This window comes from Aphis gossypii, chromosome 1, assembly GCF_020184175.1.
Source record: "Aphis gossypii isolate Hap1 chromosome 1, ASM2018417v2, whole genome shotgun sequence".
NCBI classification, from domain to species: Eukaryota; Metazoa; Arthropoda; class Insecta; order Hemiptera; family Aphididae; genus Aphis; species Aphis gossypii.
The window spans coordinates 13125457-13147211 of NC_065530.1; the positions used below are offsets into that span (position 1 = coordinate 13125457).

The 21755-nt window shown below is 23.9% G+C and overlaps 3 protein-coding genes across 5 annotated transcripts; all 3 read left to right on the forward strand.

The window, feature by feature from the left end:
* The first annotated feature begins 3811 nt into the window (after positions 1–3811).
* Positions 3812–7237, forward strand: LOC114124912 (eukaryotic translation initiation factor 4 gamma 3-like). The gene is made up of 8 exons (XM_027988357.2): positions 3812–4105; positions 5104–5148; positions 5259–5345; positions 5427–5471; positions 5535–5669; positions 5739–5980; positions 6753–6903; positions 6991–7237. The coding sequence occupies exons 1-8, from the start codon at positions 4049–4051 to the stop codon at positions 7111–7113; spliced, it is 885 nt and encodes a 294-aa protein (XP_027844158.1). The 5' UTR covers positions 3812–4048; the 3' UTR covers positions 7114–7237.
* Positions 7238–8984: 1747 nt separating this feature from the next.
* On the forward strand, positions 8985–12056 carry LOC114124915 (sentrin-specific protease 1-like). Of its 2 annotated transcripts, none has more exons than XM_027988360.2 (2): positions 8985–9251; positions 11214–12056. In XM_027988360.2, exon 2 carries the CDS (start codon positions 11229–11231, stop codon positions 11814–11816), a length of 588 nt encoding a protein of 195 aa, XP_027844161.1. In that variant the 5' UTR covers positions 8985–9251; positions 11214–11228; the 3' UTR covers positions 11817–12056. The 2 variants fall into 2 exon arrangements, with proteins under 2 accessions (XP_027844161.1, XP_050052958.1); XM_050197001.1 differs by lacking the exon at positions 8985–9251 and adding an exon at positions 10981–11139.
* Positions 12057–13103: 1047 nt separating this feature from the next.
* LOC114124908 (zinc finger MYND domain-containing protein 11-like) lies at positions 13104–21186 on the forward strand. 2 transcript variants are annotated; one of them, XM_027988352.2, is made up of 13 exons: positions 13104–13425; positions 15153–15261; positions 15318–15469; positions 15529–15653; positions 15718–15879; positions 15946–16038; positions 16116–16282; positions 16348–16463; positions 16603–16799; positions 16861–16977; positions 17118–17846; positions 18015–18143; positions 18644–21186. In XM_027988352.2, exons 2-13 carry the CDS (start codon positions 15251–15253, stop codon positions 18764–18766), a joined length of 2121 nt encoding a protein of 706 aa, XP_027844153.1. In that variant the 5' UTR covers positions 13104–13425; positions 15153–15250; the 3' UTR covers positions 18767–21186. The 2 variants fall into 2 exon arrangements, with proteins under 2 accessions (XP_027844153.1, XP_050052946.1); XM_050196989.1 differs by having other exon boundaries at positions 15153–15469.
* The last annotated feature ends 569 nt before the right edge of the window (positions 21187–21755 follow it).

A 21755-nucleotide genomic window follows, 5' to 3' on the forward strand; every position in this document is an offset into this window, starting at 1 on the left:
GGATTTTTGGGCTTTATGGGAAGTACTTACCAATGGCCAATGTAAGTAAACATAATACCTACTTATGTTGTCATTCAAAAGACTAAAAGAGTAAAATACTTAAACAATGATAATAATAATAAAAGCATAATTTGTCAACAAAAATGTACCTATTATAACCGCTTGAAATTAGATATTATGAAAAATAAATATTTTTATTTTAAAATTAACTGTCTTTTAATACAGTGTAATACAATTGTTAAAAACAATTTATAGTCAACAATGTTTTTTATACTTCTTGTATACGTAAAATAGAAAACATAACTTATTATAAAAATAAATCATTGAACATAAACAACATAGGTACTTAAGTAATTAAATAAATTATAGATTATTATTAAATTTCTAAATAAGTATTTATTTATGGTGGATCCTATATTAAACATATGGTACCTTAGTAGATTTCTACCTAGTACCTATTCCAAATGGCTAACGTACCATTTATAATTTCATTTTTGTTTATAAACATGGTCGTTACTTGTTACTACATTTTCAACAAACAGATAATTTAAAAAGATCTAAATATTGTTTGCTTATCAAAGATTTAAGTTTAGTTTTGAAAATATTTGTTCACGCTTGACTTGTGTACATGGAAATATAAGAACGGTAAGTAATTAAATACTGTGCACTATGCACTAAAAAACTTATTTGAAATGTCTCATTTACGACTGGTAAAGATTTAAATATACATTTTCTAATTTGGCTGTTGCCTGTTGGCCCCCAATATTGAAAAATACCTATCCAATAACCTATTGAAATCGCCTAGTGAAACAGACTGACAATGATCATCAGTCACAAATTACAATCGTGTAAGTAATTCGGTAGTAGGTACGTATAGGTACCTATATTAACATTAAAAATAGTAATTTATAAGTATACTGTATAATCTTTCATAACACATAACTCTACAATTCTATAATATATTTAATGTTATACATTTATAATATTTGACGATATCGCACGTACCTACTAGACTTAATAGGTATAGCAATAATAATATCTACAATTGTAGCCAACAAATTAAAAAAAATATACTATTCGTCAGTTCGTAATACAAACGGAATTCGTTTATGTAAATATATTGCATTTATGTTTACTGTGACTTGTGACTATAAATATAATGTATATTGCATATAGTAGGTATGTAATAGTATAATTATAATACTATACAATAAGGTGATTCATTTCCTATCATTCCTATAGCAAGTAGCTACATCGCCTACTTTTATTATTTAGAATATTTAGATCGTTAGCGACTAGTCACTATAGTAGGAGGTATCACTATACTCTATATAGTCTATAGTATAGTGTAAATGTGTAATGGAAAATTAATTGTTGGGTACCAATTATTTTTTATTTATAATATACAATATTTTTTTCTTCAATATCTATTTTGTTAAAAATATGTCCAAGGTAAATAAATATTTAAGACCCATTTGCAGAATCTTCAAGGTGAAGATTAACCTGCCTTAATTTACTAAAATTACCAATTAGGTATTATTATTTATGCACGTAATATAATGTTCCTATAGGTATGTAATATGAGATAATTTTCAATTATACCTACTTAAATTTCTAAATTATGATAATTATAATGACTTTATTTATTTCAGTTGTATATTAGACACAGTACTTGGTAAAAAAGTTTAAGTAAAAATGAACAAATTTCCCAATTACAAAAAAAAAAAAATTGGCACATATTTTTAGTGCCGGACAAAATCTAAGAACATTCTTCTTGTCGGAAAATAGTCCGAAAATTAAAATTAAGTACCTATTCAATTCATAAAAATATTAGTCAAATGCAAAACTTGTATTTTGACTTTTATACTCAACAATTGTAACTGGTAGAACTGTATAAGAAATATTAATCTAATAAAATATTCTACAAAGAAATTAAATACACATATTTTTATTTTTTATTTTATTTATTAACCATTTTAAATTTAAATGCTGTGAGTTGAATAAGTATAATTTAAAGCATAAAGTTCTGACTTTTATAAAATTTAATTTTTCGTTCAAGATTCCGTAACTATTAGCCAAGTGGTCAGGAAATATAATATTTAAATTAAAAAATACAGATCTATATACTAAAAAAAAAAAAAAAAAATTATATCCCCAGTCGTTGGCAAACATGACAAATATTTATCAATAGATACTCATGCATTACCCAGCTATAGGTCAATGAGTTCTATTAAATTACTATCTTGTCTCCTATTTACAAGTATAAATACATATGCTTGTATAATATATATATATATATAGTATACACACACACACAATATATAACATATATTTATATCGATAGAATGTAACTAGAATTCTGTCTATCACCAGTCAGTAAAAAGTTAACGATCAAGAAACGAATGTCACTCTGCCGAGCTAAAAAAAAATTCAACTCCACTGATAGATATTTAGTGTCAAATATGCAGTCTGCATAAGAATGTTCTTAATGCAAACTGTCTGATGTTAAATGGGAAATAGCCAATTCTCAATGAAGAATTAAATACCAGTGAAAAATAAACTTATTCTTTCGATAAACTGTACAACGTTAAATGTACAAAGTACTAGCCACTAACGTTTAACTAGTTCTTAACTTTTTTAACCGATACGAGTTATGTACTTTTAAAAGCTTAAATGATTACTGGCAGCTACTCGATTGTCAAGAATACGTAAACTTTTTAAAATTTAGAATTTATTCTTAATATAAAATAACATTGACTATTTGTACGTAATTTTCAATAATCAAATTTTCGGAAACACATGAATATATGTATAAATACGAGTATACCTAATATTGAGAAAATAACTACTTAAAGTCCAAAGATAGAACCTAATTCAAAGTTACCTTTCGGCTTAATCGTTGAAATTAATGGCAGACGGTAGTTAAGAATTTAAAATTTTAAGAACTAGATTAAACTTAAAGAGCTAGAACACAAGTATACATCTATTAAAAAAAATTATTTCTTTTATTTTTAATTTGACTTGAGTTAGTTTGGTAATAGAAATACTATGATGTAAGAAAGCAGATGAAGTATTTTTAAAAGAGAAAGTAACATTAAGCGTTTTAACCATGTATAGATTCTGTAGGTATATTATTTGTAGGTATTATGTTTTTTAATTATTATCATTAGATTAAGGCTTCAACATTATAGGTTATTAAGTTTGAATACATTTAAATATAAATGTAACTTGTAAGTTAATAAATATAAAGTTACATTTTATGGTTTGTACGTTATTAGATTTTAACAATGTTAGAAATTATTTATAAGCTTAGTCTGTTAAAAATATATTATTATTTTCCATTTATTTATATCTTTAATTTATTTTGGAATTATGAAGAAATAATAAGAATCTAAGTTTTTAAACTAGTTTTTTTTTGTCTTTCATACATAATATGTTCAAAAATTACTTCTTCAATAGTTAAAAGTATCTACCAATGTCTAATTAGATTATAATTAATTTTAACTGGAAAATGAGTACACATTTATTGATTGTATTAAATCTTCTAGTCAAAAAGTTGTTAACGAAAAAAAAAAATAAAACCTAGTAAGTAGTGGGAGGTTTGAGGTTTATAAAGAGGGTTGATGGGGGGTACTGCTATCACTATAAAAAACGAACATACACGACTTTTTATAGTTTGTACATTTGGTGGCCTATCCACAGTACCGTGTAATCATTGTTGGACGTTTTAAAAGCAAAAATTGATTTTGTTTTATCTTCTACTGATAAGAATATTTTTACAATTTATATAGGACAGGTACCTATCATACATTATTACATTTTAATTTTTATTAATTTTTATATAATTTTATTTATATTAAATAATATATTTACAGTTTACCTATTTACCTAACATTTTACATTAGTCATTAGGCACTAGGTAGTTAATTTTGGAATGTGATGAGTGAAATAATTACATTTTTATTTTTTGTTTATTGAAACATTGAACATTTTTTTTATATTTAATTAAATTTATTGTTTGCATTTTAATTAAACTTTCATTACAAAAATGGTGGTTAACAATAGACATAAAAAGAATGTGTTGAATAATTTTAGAATAAATGAGGTAATATTTTCTTATATTGTTATCAGCTCAACGGCCCATTAAGAACTTGGACTATTACTAGTAAACCTCTCTATTTTTTATCTAATGTTGCACTTCCATTTACTAGTTTCATATACTTTTTTACTGTGACTTTCCATTTTGTTTTTGGTCTTCTAAATGAACATTTTTTTTAGTTTTTCTGTTAGGTTATTCCTCAATATATCTCCATCAGTTCTCAACCCATATTCTCGTTATTTTACATCTTTTACATGTATAATGGGTTTTCACACCTATAGGTATAGTCTTATAGTTATTCATTGTCTCTTTTTCATCTATTTCTAGGTTGTCATTGTACCCTGATCCATATATATTTCTTCAGATTGTCTTTTTCCATATTGCAAGTTTTCTATTATCTTCTTTTGTCCTGGACCAAATCTCACATGCATAGGTTACTATCAAGATAGATTGTATATAAAAATAATTATAATAAACTTTTTGATTTTCTTAATAATTATTTTGAACTACATAACTTGCTTATGGTAAAGTAATATTTATTCCCATTTGTTATTCTTTTTATTACTTACAAATCAAAACTCATACTTCCCAATTACAGGTTCAACTGGTCTAAATACATTTCTTTTTAGTATATAGATTTAATCTTTATTTGTTGGTATATAACCCCATGTTTTTGCTTTTATTACTTTAGAAAGTGAGTGAACAACTTCTTTATGTATTCCCTAAAATAATTATGTTATCAGAATACATTTAAACAGTTTTTCACCAATTACTTTCATTCTTTGGTCTTTATGAGATTTACTTATAATTTTTTTCAGTCCCGAGTTAAATAAAATTGTGGTCCAAGAATAAAGCCATAAATATACATAGCTATATAGGTCCATATTGAACTTTAGTATTTCTTCATTGTTTGTATTAAGGTTAGGTATCAATATATTATTGGTTCTGATTACCTTTTTATTTAATTTGTTGATGTTTATAATTTTGTCACTATTTTTTTTAAGGTTGATTCAGAAGACGTAAGCTTGGAAAATCTGAGTATCAATGAAGTATGTGATACTTAATACTTATATTATGAAATTAAAGCTTTTTAATGTCTTAATAATTAATTTGTACTTCTTGAAATACATTAAAAATAATATTATTTATACAATTTTAGATACAAACAAATATTATAAAGCATTCTTGGCAGTATACTGTTCAATTAAATCCAATTACATTCTATGAAAATAATTCAGATATACAAGTAATGATCAGCTTAAACAAATAATTGTTTATTAAATGTTTTTTTTTTTTTTTTGTAATATTTTTATAATATTTATTATAGCCAAACAATGAAACTCAAGTTTGGAAAGAAACTAATTACTTATCAGTATGTTGCAAACATTATTTTATTTTTAGAACACTTAATTAATTTGTTATTAATTATTTTAAGTTGTATAAAAGTGTGTTATCTATATTAAACAAACTTACATGGACAACATTTGATCAGTTAGTTGAAGAATTTCAAAAATTGCCTATAGAAAATGTAGAATGTCTTGAAAGCATTGCTAATATTGTTGCTCTTAAAGTAAATAAAATAGTTATATTTTTATAAAAGCCTTTGATAAAAATATTACTAAATCAAATTTTGTTTCAGGCTTTTGACGAACCTTCATTTGGATCTTTATATGCCTCTCTATGCAGGGTTCTTGACATAACCATAAGTTGCCAGAATGAAAATGGTTTAACAAACCAGATGACATTTAAAAAATGTATAATCACAGTTTGTCAGAATTATTTTGAAAAACATTGTCTAGAAAACACAGAGACAATAGTTACATCTATAGAACATGAACAACATCAAAGAAGACTTAAAATTCAAACAATTGGTTGTATCAGGTACATTACTTAAATTAAATGCTCACAAAAAGACATTTTGTGTACTCCCATGTGTTGCTACCATTTTAAAAACAGACAACTTAACCAATTTTATGTTTAGACTAATTACCTACTTTTAATCTGTCATTTTTAATATCATAAGTAACTGACTCAAATTTAAAAGTAATAATAGTTTTGCACAATATTTTTTTGATACTACAATGTTTAAGCCAATTATAAGCATTTTAAAATTGTAATTTGTTTGTAAAATTTAAAATCCTGTCATAAAGATTTGATAAAAATAGGTATGAAGATGAAATCTCACAAGACTAACATATAATAATTTTCCCGTACTAGAACATACTGTTTTATAAATGCAATATAGTATGCTTAACTATGTAAAAATAACAAAGTCTTAGAACTTAAATGTCAAACAATTATTTTACCAAGTGTACCTATACTCTACCTAATATAATTATTTATGATTAAATACTGTACCTAATAATAGTTTTAAAGAATAAACCTCCAATAAATTGCATTTTTTACCCAACTATATATATAAAACTTTATATTTTAACTAAGTTAAACAATTTTGAGTATTTATTTCTTTTGGTAGATAGATTTTTCTGAATGATTGTTTCCTTTTATACTTAGTAGTATAAGATTTATGTTTTTTTTTTTTTACTTATTTAACTGGGTTTCCATGAATTTTACTACATAATTATTAGAAAATGGAATGATTATTTATGTTTTTAACAAAATTATTAATTGTTTTTTATATTTTTGTTTTTAGATTTATTGGTGAAATTTACAAACAGTTATTATTATCTCCATATGTTATTCACTATTGTATAAAAATGTTGATAATATGTGAAACCAAAGAAAGGTCTCTTGAGTATCTCTGCAATCTTTTAAAAGTTGCTGGCAAAGAGTTAAATGAAAAAGTATTCTTATTTTTTATATGCTATTAAAATATTTTAAATAATTAGTTATAATGAATATATAATTACTTTGTTTTTCAACAATTGCAGATAAGTTTGGAAGATATATTTGAACATTTAATATATTTGGTATCTGATGAAATGAGATCTAAAATATCACCTAGGATACGATTCATGGTTAAAGATGTAATTGAAACTATAATGCCGTCATGAGTTTTTTTTAACCAAACTGATTCTATTATACAATATTAGATTATATTTTATGTACAACATAAACTTTTAAAAAGTAAAAATTATATGAAATAAAAGATTTTGTTTTAGATTTATTATAAAATTATTAATGTATATTTTGATTTAAGTCATATAAACTATAATTAGTCTTGGAGCTTATAACTTCTTACCAAGTTCACTTTTCCAAAGTTGACCATTGTGCTATATTTTAATAATTGGTTTTCAGTAGCAACATTCACAAAAATAATTCCAAATAGTGTTTCAACTTGGAAATTTTTGATTAAAATAATTAATAACTATTTTAAATAATCTGTGATATATATTAATACAAAACTAATAATGTGTAAAAATATGATTTATCATTTTTTTTTTTTTGATTATCAATATGACTTTAAATTATTATAAATATATATTTTCCATAAAAAAAAAATGTTGAATATTAAATTTTTCTAGTTGTAAGAATTAAGAACTATTTGTTTATAGTTGTTTTAACTATACACATTATATGTATAATCAATTTAACTAAATTGTAATCTAACTAAAATGTTTAGGTATATTGTATAGTTGAATCAACCAAATACTTTTATTAAATTTATAGTAAATGTAACTGAAAAGTTAATCGATTTGATCAAAAATTTCAGTTAGAATAACTAATAATATTAATAAAATATGTATTTTAATTATACTAAAATATGTTTGTTTTAACTATACCTAATTTTTCTACTTAAAATTGTTTAGTTAATATTTTTTTCCTTAAGGCTTTTCTTCCCTAGTATGTTTTAATAGATGTATGACTAAAATTAAAAAAAATAATTATTGTTTCTTATGAAATAACTTAATCTACTTTTAGTCAAAGTTTAACTTCAACATATTTTGTTATAATAGATAGCATAATTTCCAATGTTTTCTGATAAAAGTTTGGTTATGGCCAATTTGGTTAATTCATTTTGCAAATTATACATAAATATTCAATAAAGTTCATTAATCATTTATAAGGTAATTTGGTAAAATGTATAAAAATAAATTTTATAAGAGATTAATGATGACTAATTAATCAATTACAATAATCATAGGATTTACTATACATTTCAAACAATAGTTAAAAAGCAAAAATAAGTGACATTTAATCTATTGAGTATAAAAAAAAATTGAAATTGAAATTATGTCAAAGAAATTGTCAAAAACAAATAAATCCAAAATATTTAATCTTTTAATCGGCTTTGGTTTTCAAATAAAATCACGAAATTATTGTATAATTTTAATACAAATTGTATTAATAGAAAATAATATAAATCATGTATCTTATAAATTATAATAATATGAATTATATCACAAAATAGATTTATCTTTTCTTCTTTTTTATTTACTTGGTGATTTTACCTAGGTAACTTAAGAGTTGGGGCTACCTTAGATCGTATACTATGGACACAAAACATCGTAGTCATCATGAAAAAGTAGATCTAGGTACTAAAAAGTTTGTATAATTATTGAAAATTTATAAATGTAGGTATGTTGAACTACACATAAATGTTAATTTATTTATTTTTTGGTTAAATCTTAAATGTATCTATTGATTACCAATTGTATTAATAATCCTGTTAATATTATTAAATACAATTTCTGATAACATATTAGAGTTTGTTTTAAATATTTTTTCATTATTAATATTTCAAAAAAAAAAAGATCATTTTATAAATAAAATCAATTCGTTAACCTCTGGCTAAAAATCTGTAATAATAAAATTAAGATGGTTTAATGGTTACACATGCACATGGCACGTCATCAGGTTGGTACTTATACGATTTTGGACACTTATCATTTTTCGAAGTGTTTATCATTGGCCACTGTTAGTATAGAATTAGTCTGTGGTCATGTGTTTAGTAACCTCACTAGCCAGTAGCCACTACACGCTACAGGCTACAGCAACAATAAACTATTGCCTAGACAGGAGTTGAGTACTGAAATGCCGTTTGCTCGACGTTATGTTTTTATAAAAAAAAATAATTAAAGTTTTTGTGACTTATATTTATTTTATGTAAGATAAATTTAAATACATTTTGTAGATTGCTAATTTCATTTCGGGAAGAATACCTTTACATTACAATTTATTGACCTAAAAGGTAAATGTCATTATTTTAGATTATATTTTAGTAGTAAATTACCCTGCAAAAAATATTTTTCAAACATTTTCATTTTGGTATTTGTATAATGCTTACATACAGTGGCTCTGATGATAGTTAAAATGGTATTGCATACACATAAAATCTAAGATATGAGGTACACAGTGAATTTGATGCACTAAACTAGTAATAATTTTATGTGCTTATATCCATATAGATAATACATTATCTATATCTTATTGACTACCATCATGGCATCACTCATATAAATTTGGTATTGTCTCTGTCATTTCTACATTTAGCGATCGTCACCACTACTTACATGAACTTATAACTTCGATAGCATTGTATTGTTTGATTTTAGTATTTACAATTCGCGGCAACTTATGTTATTATTTTTCTCACGTGACTTATTGTAATAGTTTTGCATATAAATATTGTTCTTAACAGTTATTATTTAATGTGGTTTTTCAATATTAATATAACAATGATTTTTAGTTTTAAATGTTTAGTAATGATTGCCAAATGCTTTTTATTATCTATTATACATTTCAAATATTGTATATAATTATACATCTAACATAACAATGTAACATTTGTTATTTGATTTTTGGACTTCTGTTATTGGTACATTTTATTTGAATACCTATTTTCTCAATTTATTTCAGAGAAAAATATATAAACCTCATGTTCATTTAGACTAGTTAAAAGTAAATCTACTATATGTCTGAATAAAATTTGGTAAAAATGGTATTTTTATGTATTTTATTATACATATACTATGTATTTATAAAAACAGGGAACACTGACTGAATACCTTTTATACATCTATATTTTAATTCAGTTTGTAGAACATGAAACTAGATTACTGTGCTATGATGATATTTTATGATTTTGATATGATAACTTGTATTTTAAATCCCAAATTGCATAAATTAGAGGTATTTAGAATTAAATTAAAAAAGATATTAATCTGTAATAAATATACCTTTATATATTATATATTATTTTAATTCATATACTTATTAGTTTTAAACAATATTATACAACCGAAATTTTTCAATTTGACTTCAATAATTATAAAATAAATAATTTATTAATTATTATTTTAATTAAATTTATATAGTGTAACTACATCTATAAAAATGTATTTTTTTGTTATTGTATGGAAGTATAATTCCTTTTTTACAATATTTTTAATAATACAAAGGTTTATTTATTATATTAATTTATGATAACAATAACTTCGATTAGCTCTCATTTTTGTAATTTATAGGTATTTATAATACAAGTTTTGCATAAAAATTATTAATATTTTTTATTAATCCAAAAATAATATAAATAATAGGGTTTCTTATAAAAAATTTAAAAAAATATGTTAGGTATTTACTAATATATTATTTAAGATAATTAAAAGTTAGAATAGTTGATAGTCTACCTAGTAGTTTAGTCTTATGTTCCACTAACCAAATTCAAAAATATGTGCAGTGTTCTGGATTTAGGATATTCTCTTTTTTCTATGTACCTACAGAATATAAATACCTATATGAAAGTACTTAATATTATTCAGTTTTCAGTTAGGTTTATTATTTAAATAATAAAAAAAAATTATATTGCTTATAATAAATTAATGAATGTATTTACTATGGAAACATGATAACTGACTGATGTTTATTTTTCAATAATATTTTAATAATGTTTGTTAAGTCCTAGTGATATATTTTTTAGACAAATATATTATTTTTTACCTAACATCAATAACTATTACAAATATCTGATTTCCCTTGATTTTTATTAAAAAATTATGTTTTTTTTTCTAAAGTGTAGTCTACCTTAATTTGTACATTCTTAGGCTGTATTGAAAAACTTTTGTTTGAAAAATAATTATGTATTAATAATACTTTTAGTTTAAAGATGTATGAAACAACTTATATTTTGGATTAACTATTTTTATAATTTTAGGTAGAAAACAAAGCTATGGATTCTGATTTTGAAAGGATTGAAGCGGAAAACCGTCATCTTTTTTTTAACGATGAAATTATAAACAAATATATGGATCTAATCACAGAACGTTCCCCCAACACAGTGTATGCATTTAACACATTCTTTTACTTAGCTCTGTCTGACAAGGGATACTCTCACGTTTGTCGATGGACAAAAAAAATTGATATATTCTCAAAAAGAAAATTATTCATCCCTGTTCATATTGATGATCACTGGTGTTTAGTTTATGTTGATTTATTACATAAATCTATTCAATACTATGATAGCCTGAAAGGACGTAATTTTAAATGCTTAAAATTAATATTGAAATATTTGATGATGGAACATGTCGATAAAAAAGGAGAAGAATTTCATCCTAGTGGTTGGTTATTAATGAATGTGAAGAACTGCCCACTACAATTGAATAGTTGGGATTGTGGAGTATTTGTTTGTATGTTTGCCGAGTATCTATCAAGAGATGCTCCATTAAATTTTTCACAAAAAAATATGGCTAGATTTAGGAGACAAATTCTATTTGAACTTAAGAAGAAAAAATTAAGAAAACCTGTTTTAGAAACTTAAGTAACATACTACAATACTGTAACAAAATTAAATTATGCATATTTTTATACATTTGTAGTAAATATAGAAACTTCATTATGTATAATATGTATTTAATATTGATAACTAATATGTTATAAGTAATTATATTTAGGCATATTATTCACTTAAATTAAATATTGATGTATTTATGATATAATTGCATGAAATTTTGTTATTAAGTTTTATTTGTAAGTAATATAAACAATTTTTTTATGATTATATGATTAATTGAAATTTATTGTTGAACAGAAGTATTAATTTAAAAAATAAGTAATTAGGTTAATACATTTGATACATAACTTACATTATATTATTTAAATGTTCATGATTCAATTAAAAATTACTTATGCTGTATTTTTAAATAAAAACTTTAAATTAGATATATTGATTCTATAATGAGTAAATTGGTAACTTATTCATTAATTAGTTCAGTGTATTTATTAGTTATCTCAGAAATTTATTATTGTGTTAAAATAATGAACTCAACCAATTAAATTCTGTTTTAAATAATGTTATTTTTTTATTAAGTAACAGCATACAATTTTATACGAAATTCGAAATGTGTTTTATATATATAGACTATATTTAATGAATACATTTTTAGAACATGAAAAGTACATGACAATGCTAACAAATACCAAAAACACTATAAAGACTTAGAATTTGTAAGTATTGAAATTTTTAAGTTTTCAGATTAATTTTATTAGCCTTGAAAATTTATAAAAATAATATATTTTGGTAAATGTCTAATAGTCATCAATAACATGACATTAAGTAAAAATTTTATATCAATACTCTATAATTAGTATTTATGAATAAATTGTATACCTATTTCGTTTTAAATAGGTAGGTGTACATTTTTATTTCATTAATAATATAACTTAAAATTTGATCATAAGAAATTAAATTGATTTTTCAGTAATTTTTTTTTAAATAGGTTAAAAAACCTAAAAGTCTTGTTCTATTTTAAAATCTTAGTTACCTATAAAAAGAAAATCATTTTTTAACAGAAAAATAATTTAAACAATTTTGAGATTTAACAAATTTCAATAATATTCTGAATTTAGTTTTAGAGGATGGTACTATTTTAAGGGCTTGGCTGTGGTATTTGAGAATGTAGTAAAATATAATAGCTATATAAATATAGTAGTAAATAGCAAATACGTAAAATACGTTCTGCTTCGACGAAAAGCGATTGGTCACACTGATGCGCTTGTGCTTCGACAATTTGTTTGACGGGTGGGTAGATTGTTTGATGGAAGAGAAGAGCGGAATCCCACCCAAAAACGGCAAAAACTAAACTCGACGTGCCCCTTCCATATCCCTTTCATTTTCGTTTTGTGTTTGTAAACAACAATATTAATCACTGTTTTCGTTTTTGCGCTATAATATTTTATATCCGTGAGGTTTGTGATTCGAACGTTTCCATTGATGTTTTTATTAGAGTTCGATGCTTTCCCGCCTGTGACGTCCGATCGCCAACGTCGCAACCACCGCAATGTGTTTGCCGCCATTTTCGTGTGAGCGGACGATCACTGGACAACGGTCAATGGGTGCCAACGCCAGTCGACTCAACGAAACCAAAAACGTAATATACTCACTTCTGGTTTTTCTATCTTTTCAATACCCACTTGCCCATTGACGATATATTATTTGATAAAAGTACCAAATCGTAGTTAATTTATGATACGATCTTTTTCGTGAGAGCTCATATGATGACATTTATGTGTATCTCCAAGCGTAACTCAAGTTTCGAATTACACACATGACAGTTGCGTTCGATAGGTACCAAAAGTTATTTTCAAGTCGTTATTTGTATTTTTTCTGAAATCGTTTAGAAACTCAAACGTATCGGTATCAAACAAACAAAATATACCTATAATCTATATTTTGATCAACTAGATCTTGTTCTACCAAGGTTTCAAAGCTTACCATTTTGTCAAACATATTTGATTTATTATTTATTCCATGTCTCTACATTTGGTTGTGTAAGTGAGTGAGGTTGCCTTTTCTCCATCTCATTGAATTATAAAATTAAAAGTTCTTATAAGATTTATTTAAACCTGATCCTAGTATTTATAACATTTATATTTTTAAGAATTAATCATAATAAAATCAAAGAATCTTTGAATCAAGCTACATGTTGGGTATTTCATAATACAAGTTATAGATTAGGTTAAAGAAAAAGATGCTATAAAGTTAGTATCAATGTACCTAATATTGAATTCAAATTGACATAAATAATCTTGAACAACTAAACACCTATCTTTTACAAAAACAAAATTTGCTTGTTACTACACATTTTTGTAGAATGGTTATCACCATTAATATCATCAAGCTCAATATAATATTTATATTTATACCTACATCTACATGCTATTTTTTAATAATTATTCAATTATTTAAAATACATTTATTTTATATTTTATTCTTAGTTATTTCATCTCCACTTCAGTCATTGCATTAATATGACTATAGATATTATAGATATTATTTAATTATAAAATCAAATTTAGTTATATACTAATGTATTTAATATATGATATATATGTTTCATTTTGAATATTTAGTTACATATTTTATTGTTGAGTTCTATCTTAACAAGTAACTAAGTTAAGTAAGTAACTAAGAGTTGAAAATGTAATACAAGATTTTCCATAAGTTTGGCTTTCAAAAGGTAATTATAAAAGAAATTGAGCATTGGCCAATTAAAAAAATGTTATCCTTGGTTTAAATTTTTACCAAATCTAAAATTCACTTGTAAAGTAACAGTTGCCTATCAAATTATTTTAGATTTTTTTAATTTTTAATAATTACTAGTCATAGGAATTTAAAACATAAACTACCTTTTTTCATCTTATTTAAATATGATATAATTTATTTATATCCTAAGCTGACAAATCATCTTCGTTCAGAATAGTTTTTCGTATAGAATGATACTTATTATTGGATTCAAATTTAACACTTCTATGTATAATAGTGATTCACAAGACACCTAATAAACAGCATACTTGACCATGCCTTATTATTATTATTATTATTGGGTTTTCATCTTATATATTTTACAAATTACAAGTTTAAAAAATAAATTGTAAGTAAAAACATATTTTGATCTTAAGTGATTATTTTTGCATATTTTTTTTCACTTTTAAGAGAATTTAAGGAGTATTTGTAAATGCATTTTTAAAGAATACTAGCAATAGGTTATTACCTATTTCTTCTAAAATTATTTTACTTTTTAATATAAAAAAAATGTATTTTATTGGAAAGTTGATACTTGATTTACTCTATGTATTAATGAATTTTTATTTTCAGATTGGGTTTTATTGGATATGTATTAAGGAACAATCATTGTGTAATTAGAACAATAATTACAAATTTAACAAGTGTTGCTTAACTTGCATCATTTTAAAATGAATAAAAAGTATACACATTTTTTTCTTTGTCAATAACTGGTGTACTAATTGACATGGGTGATAGATTATTTATGGCCATGAGCCGCCGCCGTATATCATGCCCATTGGCTGTTCAACAGCTGTGGGATGCGGTGAAAGTGATACGTTTTCAAAGGCAGGTACCTGATATTGATCGCATCACAAAATATATGACTAAGGTCCACAATATGTCACCAGGTATAACATAAATTTTATTAAAAATACATTTTCAAATTTAATTATTTTATGTTCAACAGAGGAAGTTGGAAGACAATTAAATTATTGCGTACGCGATGGTCTTTTAATATTGACTAAAAGAGTTGGTAACAAAGGTTCAAAAGCGGGAGTTGAAACTGAAGGATACAAACTTCCAGAAGAAAAAGTTTGCGACTTATTCTGTTTGAATATATTAACATATTTGACTAATTTGTAATGTTTTTCTTTAGGCTGAAAAAGACAGTCATGATTGGTACTGTTTTCAATGTCACAGTGCTGGAGATGTTATAAGTTGTACATCTTGTTATCGAGTTTTTCATCTTTCATGTATTGAAAAAAAGGACTTGCCAGAAAATGATGTTAAGCACAAGTTTATTTGTATTATATGCAAAGTAAATTTTATTTATTAGTCCAATAATTATAATTTAAAATTATATTAATCAACTGTATTCTTTTAGAATTGTGCTTCAACTAAAGAAGCTTGTAAAAAGATTAAAAAAAGTCAGCTTAATAGGCTTCTTTATCATACTACTGGCAGATTAAGAGAAAAAGTAATTATTCTCACTAAATTTAAACTAATTATTTGGAATTTGATATTAGTAATAAATACATATATTTTTTTAATTAGATACCTTTACCATGGTCAGAACGCAAAATTGCTACCACAGCTCCATCAACATATGTTTCAGACAGACTTCAGTTTCAGAGTCAACTAAAAGGTAGTGATTTACATTTTAACATGAAATCTGCATTAAAGGATAAAGATCCTTGGAGGATAGATCTTCTTATTTTCAAGTAAATTTATATTCTACTCTCTCCAATGAAAATGAATAGTTTTAATTTTTTCCATTAAATTTTAGAGTTATAGATCTTCAAATGATTGAAGATAAAGCTGATGATGATGAGTATAAAAATGTTGAAGAGTTTCGAGCGGATATATTAACCTTTGTTCACAATATTATTATTTTTCATGGCGGTAAATTATTACAATTTAAATTCTATTTTTTCCTTCATACAACTAGGAACATCAAAAATTTAATTTAAACTGTATAATCATTAATATAAAAAATTTAGTTTTCTTTTTATGTATAATTTATAATTTATTTATATTATAGTTCATAGCAGTTTAGCTGATTATGGCCGTTTAATGTTAAGAGATTGTAATAGAGATTTGGATGAAATAATGAGGTGCCGTTATTGTTACAAATATTCTATACAAAAAAATTCAAAATTTTGGTTTTGTAAACCTTGCAAACCCCCACATGAACTAGTGTATGCAAAACAAGAAGATTTTCCATACTGGCCAGCAAAAGTATTTATAGTAAAATTAAGACTTCATTTTTTAGTTATTTTATTTTAAAATAATATTTTAGGTGTTAAAAATTGAAGGTGATATGTATGAAGTACGGTTTTTTGGTAGTGAACATCAGCTCGGAGTTATTGACAAATCTCAAATACGACCTATATCAGTAAACATTCATACATTGCAGGTTAATATCTAAAATTTATAATTTTTAATAATATTACCCACATGATTTACTAATCTATAAACTAAAAAAATGTATTTATATTTATGACTAATGTGGATTGCATATTTTTAACTGTATTAAATAAGCATTTAATTTTTTAGTCTCAAGGACGTACTTCTCAATGGAACAAAGCATGTGAAGAATTGCGTCGCCATCAACTTCAACTGGACAAAGTTATATTTGGTCTTGCTACACAATCATCATCCTCTTCGTCTAGTTCGTCTTCAGAGGATGAAGAAGAACCACTTAAAGTAGAAGCGTCACCCATTCTTAAACGTTATGAAAGGAGAAAAGTTAAAGAACAGAAAGCATCAATAAAAGTCGAGGTAAAAGTTGAGACAGATACTGAGGAATCAGAATCAAAAGATGAAATAAAACCTGTAAAAAGAAAACGAGGTAGACCATTATCTCTAGAAAAAAAAACAAGTCCACCAAAAAAAATTGTAAAGAAACCTTTATTAATTAAAAAAAACAGTCCTGAAAACACTGTAGAAAAAAGACCTAGAGGTAGACCTAGAAAAGTTAGTGAACCCATTAATGCAGATAATATTCCAATAAAACATTTGAAAACTAAAGTTAAAAGCCCAAAAGAAAATATTAGTGCATCAGAAGGAATTAAAACATCTAAAAGTGCATCGCCATTGAAAACAAAATCTCCAGCTAAAGAAAATGAAGTAGATGAAAATATAACATCTACAACTGAAAGGTTAAAAGACCCTGATGTCGTTGAAGATGAAACGGTTAGTTCTTCATGTCAAGATTTAGTACGATCAGTTAAAGTGCAAACAAAACCAATTAGTAAAAAACCACCTAAAAGCTATATAAACAAGGTTAGTTCTGTAATTAAATATATTTCATGTATTATTTATTATAGATAGATACTTTTGTTGTATGCTACCTACTATAAAAATACTACCTACCAAAAAAAGGTACTAAAAATAATACTATCTACTACCCAAGTATTTTATTAAATTCTAGAATGAAATTTTTCATTTTAGATTCGAGCTGAAATGGAAAGTGAAAAACGTAAAGCTATTGAACAATTAATTGAACAACATAAAGAGGAGATTGCTTTATTGAATGAAAATCACAATATTGCACTGTCTGAAGTGAAAAAAAAACAATGGGTAATTCTATTTTTATTTTAAAGTTGAAACATTTTTAAAATCAATCATTCAATCAACCTTCTATAATTATTTATAAATTAATAAATTACCTACTTAATAGAATGAATATATAGAAAAATAAATTTTGCCGTTTATTTCCAGTTTGTTTTTAAAATTTATGTATAATAATTTATTGTACGTTACAAATGGTCGTGTTTTTAAAATTTTGACATTAAAACATGATGATTATTATTTAATATATTTAATAGATTTCAGTCTTTATTTTTAATATACGTACAATTTTTAATTTATGTAAATATAACATTGTTCAATGCATTCAGTAACAGTCTAATTAAAAAATAAAAATATATTAGATTTGACATCATCATGCAATATTCGTTGGTTCTTGATTCAATTATTTCTATTGAATAAACCATGACTTATGATATAATGACTAATGAGATTGCAGTACTCTCTACATCAAGATTACTAATTTATATTTATAAAAATTATATTTTTAGTGTGTGAATTGTGAAAGTGAAGCTATTTACCATTGTTGTTGGAATACAGCATATTGTAGTCCTAAATGTCAACTAATTCATTGGAGTAGTGAACATAAAAGGCATTGTCGTCGAAAAAGATGATCTTAAACTATTTATGGGAGTATTTTAACTAAAGGAATACTATTTTAGTTAAAACTGCCATGTATGTAGACACATACTTACAATATATTTATATTGACAAATGTATTATTAGCTTATACTAACTAACTCAATATTTCACTAAATTTGGGTAATTTATTTTATGTGTGGTACTATAGTGTCTTATATCAAAATTAACAAGAACAATAGGTATTACTTAAAAGTTAAGTGAATTTTTCAGAAACATACAAGTATTATTAAATTTAAAATTTTTTGTTAATTTATGTATTTTTGCTGATTGACTTTGTATCATAATTATGTATGTATTTGATTGATTTATTTATAGGATGTACAGTAAAGAATTGTGCAAATATTTATCATCAAATATTTAAAACATAATTAAAACATTAAAACAGTTGCATCTATATATATATATTGGATGTATATTTGGTTAATTTTTTTGAAACCCTATACAATTGTATGTTTTAATTTCACGTGTTTTGTTTCCAAGCTAATTGGCAATAAATTATTTTACAGTAGTTGCTTATTGGACTTGTTATTTATTGGCTTATTAGTTATTTTTCTTTTGGACTTAAACAGGCTGGTCAGTATGCTTGCATGTATACTAACTTTTTACTGTTGCACATGGAGTGTTACTCCCTGCCGCACATCTAATTAATATTTTTAGGTCTAATTTTTCCCACCTGGCGATATAACTAATCATGGGGGTGATGATTAAGACATATTTTGGTCACCTTCGACTATTGCTCTCTCGGCATACGGAGTATACTAAGACTTAGAGTCAAATGTGTCTTTAGGACATAATTATACTGGTTTAAAGGGTCAATTAATCAAATAAATAATTAATAACTAGTTACATTTTTGAACAATTTTATTGATTTGTCTATGATTATTTAATACATTAATAATTATATACAATTTAGTGAATATAATTTAATGCTAATTAATAAATTTTAATACAAATGTATAAGTACATTTCTCTATTTTGCTTGTAATTTTTTTTATTGCATAATTATATTTATTAAACAAATATATCTTTTAATTTTATACCTTTTACTTTATTGATTTATTTGGTTTATGGAATCTAATGTTGTTTTGGTCCCAAATCAAGTCCAATAAGTGGCATTTACTGTATTTATTAAAATATATTCATCAAATTTTTTAATACTTTGGTTATTATGTAGTAAAAGTTAATTTGTTATTATAATTTTGATCTTCATTATATTCGTTTGAAATAATAATTTTTAATTTTTAAATTTTAGTTAAGCAAAGAATGTATTGAACTATTGTTTTTTTTTTTATATTGTTTTGTTGTTTTTTGTACATTTTTTTTTTTAAGTTTATGAATAATAATATTTTAATTTGTTAAACAGACTTTTTTTTATACATATTATTTTGTTTTATTATCATAATTTTTAGTTAGAAATTAGATCTATATTATTCTAAAACGGTGCTTTAAAATTAGTTATTTATTAAGTAATGGTTAAATATTATTTGTTCAATTAAAGGGGTAATTCCATTTTAGCGAGTTTAAATCAATATACACAATTTATTTAGATTATTTAAAGATATTTAAAGAGCTTTGAAAAGTAAGTTAATAATATAAGTTTAATTATAATGTACACATATTAATTTTCATCATAATTCACTGAGCTTGCTACTATAGGTATAATGAAATAATAAGAATCTTAAACTCCTAAAAATTTGTGAATAATCAGAAATGTATGATTCTAATTTAAGTTATATTTTTACTTATTTAATTATTACTTCCAGTTTCTCCATTTGTTTATAATATTTTAGTCTATACTAGTATATTACTATAATATTACATACTTACATAAGTTGTATTTTTAAGTATGTCTAAAGATTATTTAAGCAATATTTTAAAATTTTAGACTGTATATGTTTCAGCCCATTGCCACTAAATTAATGGGAAGAAATAATTAGATATTTTTATCATATAATTAGGTTTATCTGTAATCTTTTACTCGGTAATATTCATAAAATAGTATAATATAATATATATTTTTTTACAATTTAATATTTATACCATGGTAGATATGTTTGATCTCAATACATTATTTATTTATTTTTTGTATGTATTTATAATTAATCCATCCTTTAGTGTGTAGTCTTTTGACTTGTATAAATGTATAATGGTATACATCATTTAATCATCAATCATATTTAAGTTACTCTAGTTATTCATTGGTGAAACAGTGTTGTTTATTGTTATTTAAACCATAAATTATTTTTGGTGATTGTATTTATTGCATTGTAGATCCCAATTAAACATTGTAAACCAGATTGTAGATCTTATAATATTATAAGTACTTTGTAATCAATTGATTGGTGAATGTCATAAATTTAAGAACATATATCAAATAAATAATTTGCAAATATTTGAAAATTATTTTATTTAACATTAAGCATGTATATTTAATATAAAAGTTTTAGCTTACCTTTTTACATACACATATATTTTGTATGTATAAAATTGTATTGTTTATTATATTTATAAAATGGAATTAATCATTGTTTTCTAGTGTTTTTACTTAATTAATTAAAATTATGAATAAAAAGATAAGTTATAATATAACTATACAATTGGGGTTAGTCACTGGTGATTATTACTTAAATCATTTTTATAAACTATTGTTTAAGATTAGACAATCTTAAAGAAACTGTTCTGAAAAAAAATTGATTAAAGTGTTTTTAAAGAGTTTATCTCAAAATATATTTACTATTTAGCATCTCGATACCCTTGTTCAAAATCTACATCTACAATGATTAAAAAGGATTAATGTTAGATTAATTAATTAACAACTATATTGCTGTTAATATCTAACTGTTTAAATATTACATATATTAATTTTGATAATATTTCAGACTTAATGGCTAATTCGTAAAACACAAATAGAATTGTATAATTGTATTGTTTTTAACTCATTTTTAATGTTTTTGCACTTTT

Excerpts from the sequence above, each read along its gene's own strand:
- LOC114124912 (XM_027988357.2), top strand. The coding sequence starts at position 4,049 with ATGGTGGTTAACAATAGACATAAAAAGAATGTGTTGAATAATTTTAGA. Across the intron at positions 5,346-5,426 it reads AAAATAATTCAGATATACAA|CCAAACAATGAAACTCAAGT; the intron begins GTAATGATCAGC and ends TATTTATTATAG. Across the intron at positions 5,472-5,534 it reads AAGAAACTAATTACTTATCA|TTGTATAAAAGTGTGTTATC; the intron begins GTATGTTGCAAA and ends AATTATTTTAAG.
- LOC114124915 (XM_027988360.2), top strand. The coding sequence starts at position 11,229 with ATGGATTCTGATTTTGAAAGGATTGAAGCGGAAAACCGTCATCTTTTT.
- LOC114124908 (XM_050196989.1), top strand. The coding sequence starts at position 15,307 with ATGGGTGATAGATTATTTATGGCCATGAGCCGCCGCCGTATATCATGC. Across the intron at positions 16,283-16,347 it reads ATAGATCTTCTTATTTTCAA|AGTTATAGATCTTCAAATGA; the intron begins GTAAATTTATAT and ends ATTAAATTTTAG. Across the intron at positions 17,847-18,014 it reads CTAAAAGCTATATAAACAAG|ATTCGAGCTGAAATGGAAAG; the intron begins GTTAGTTCTGTA and ends TTTTCATTTTAG.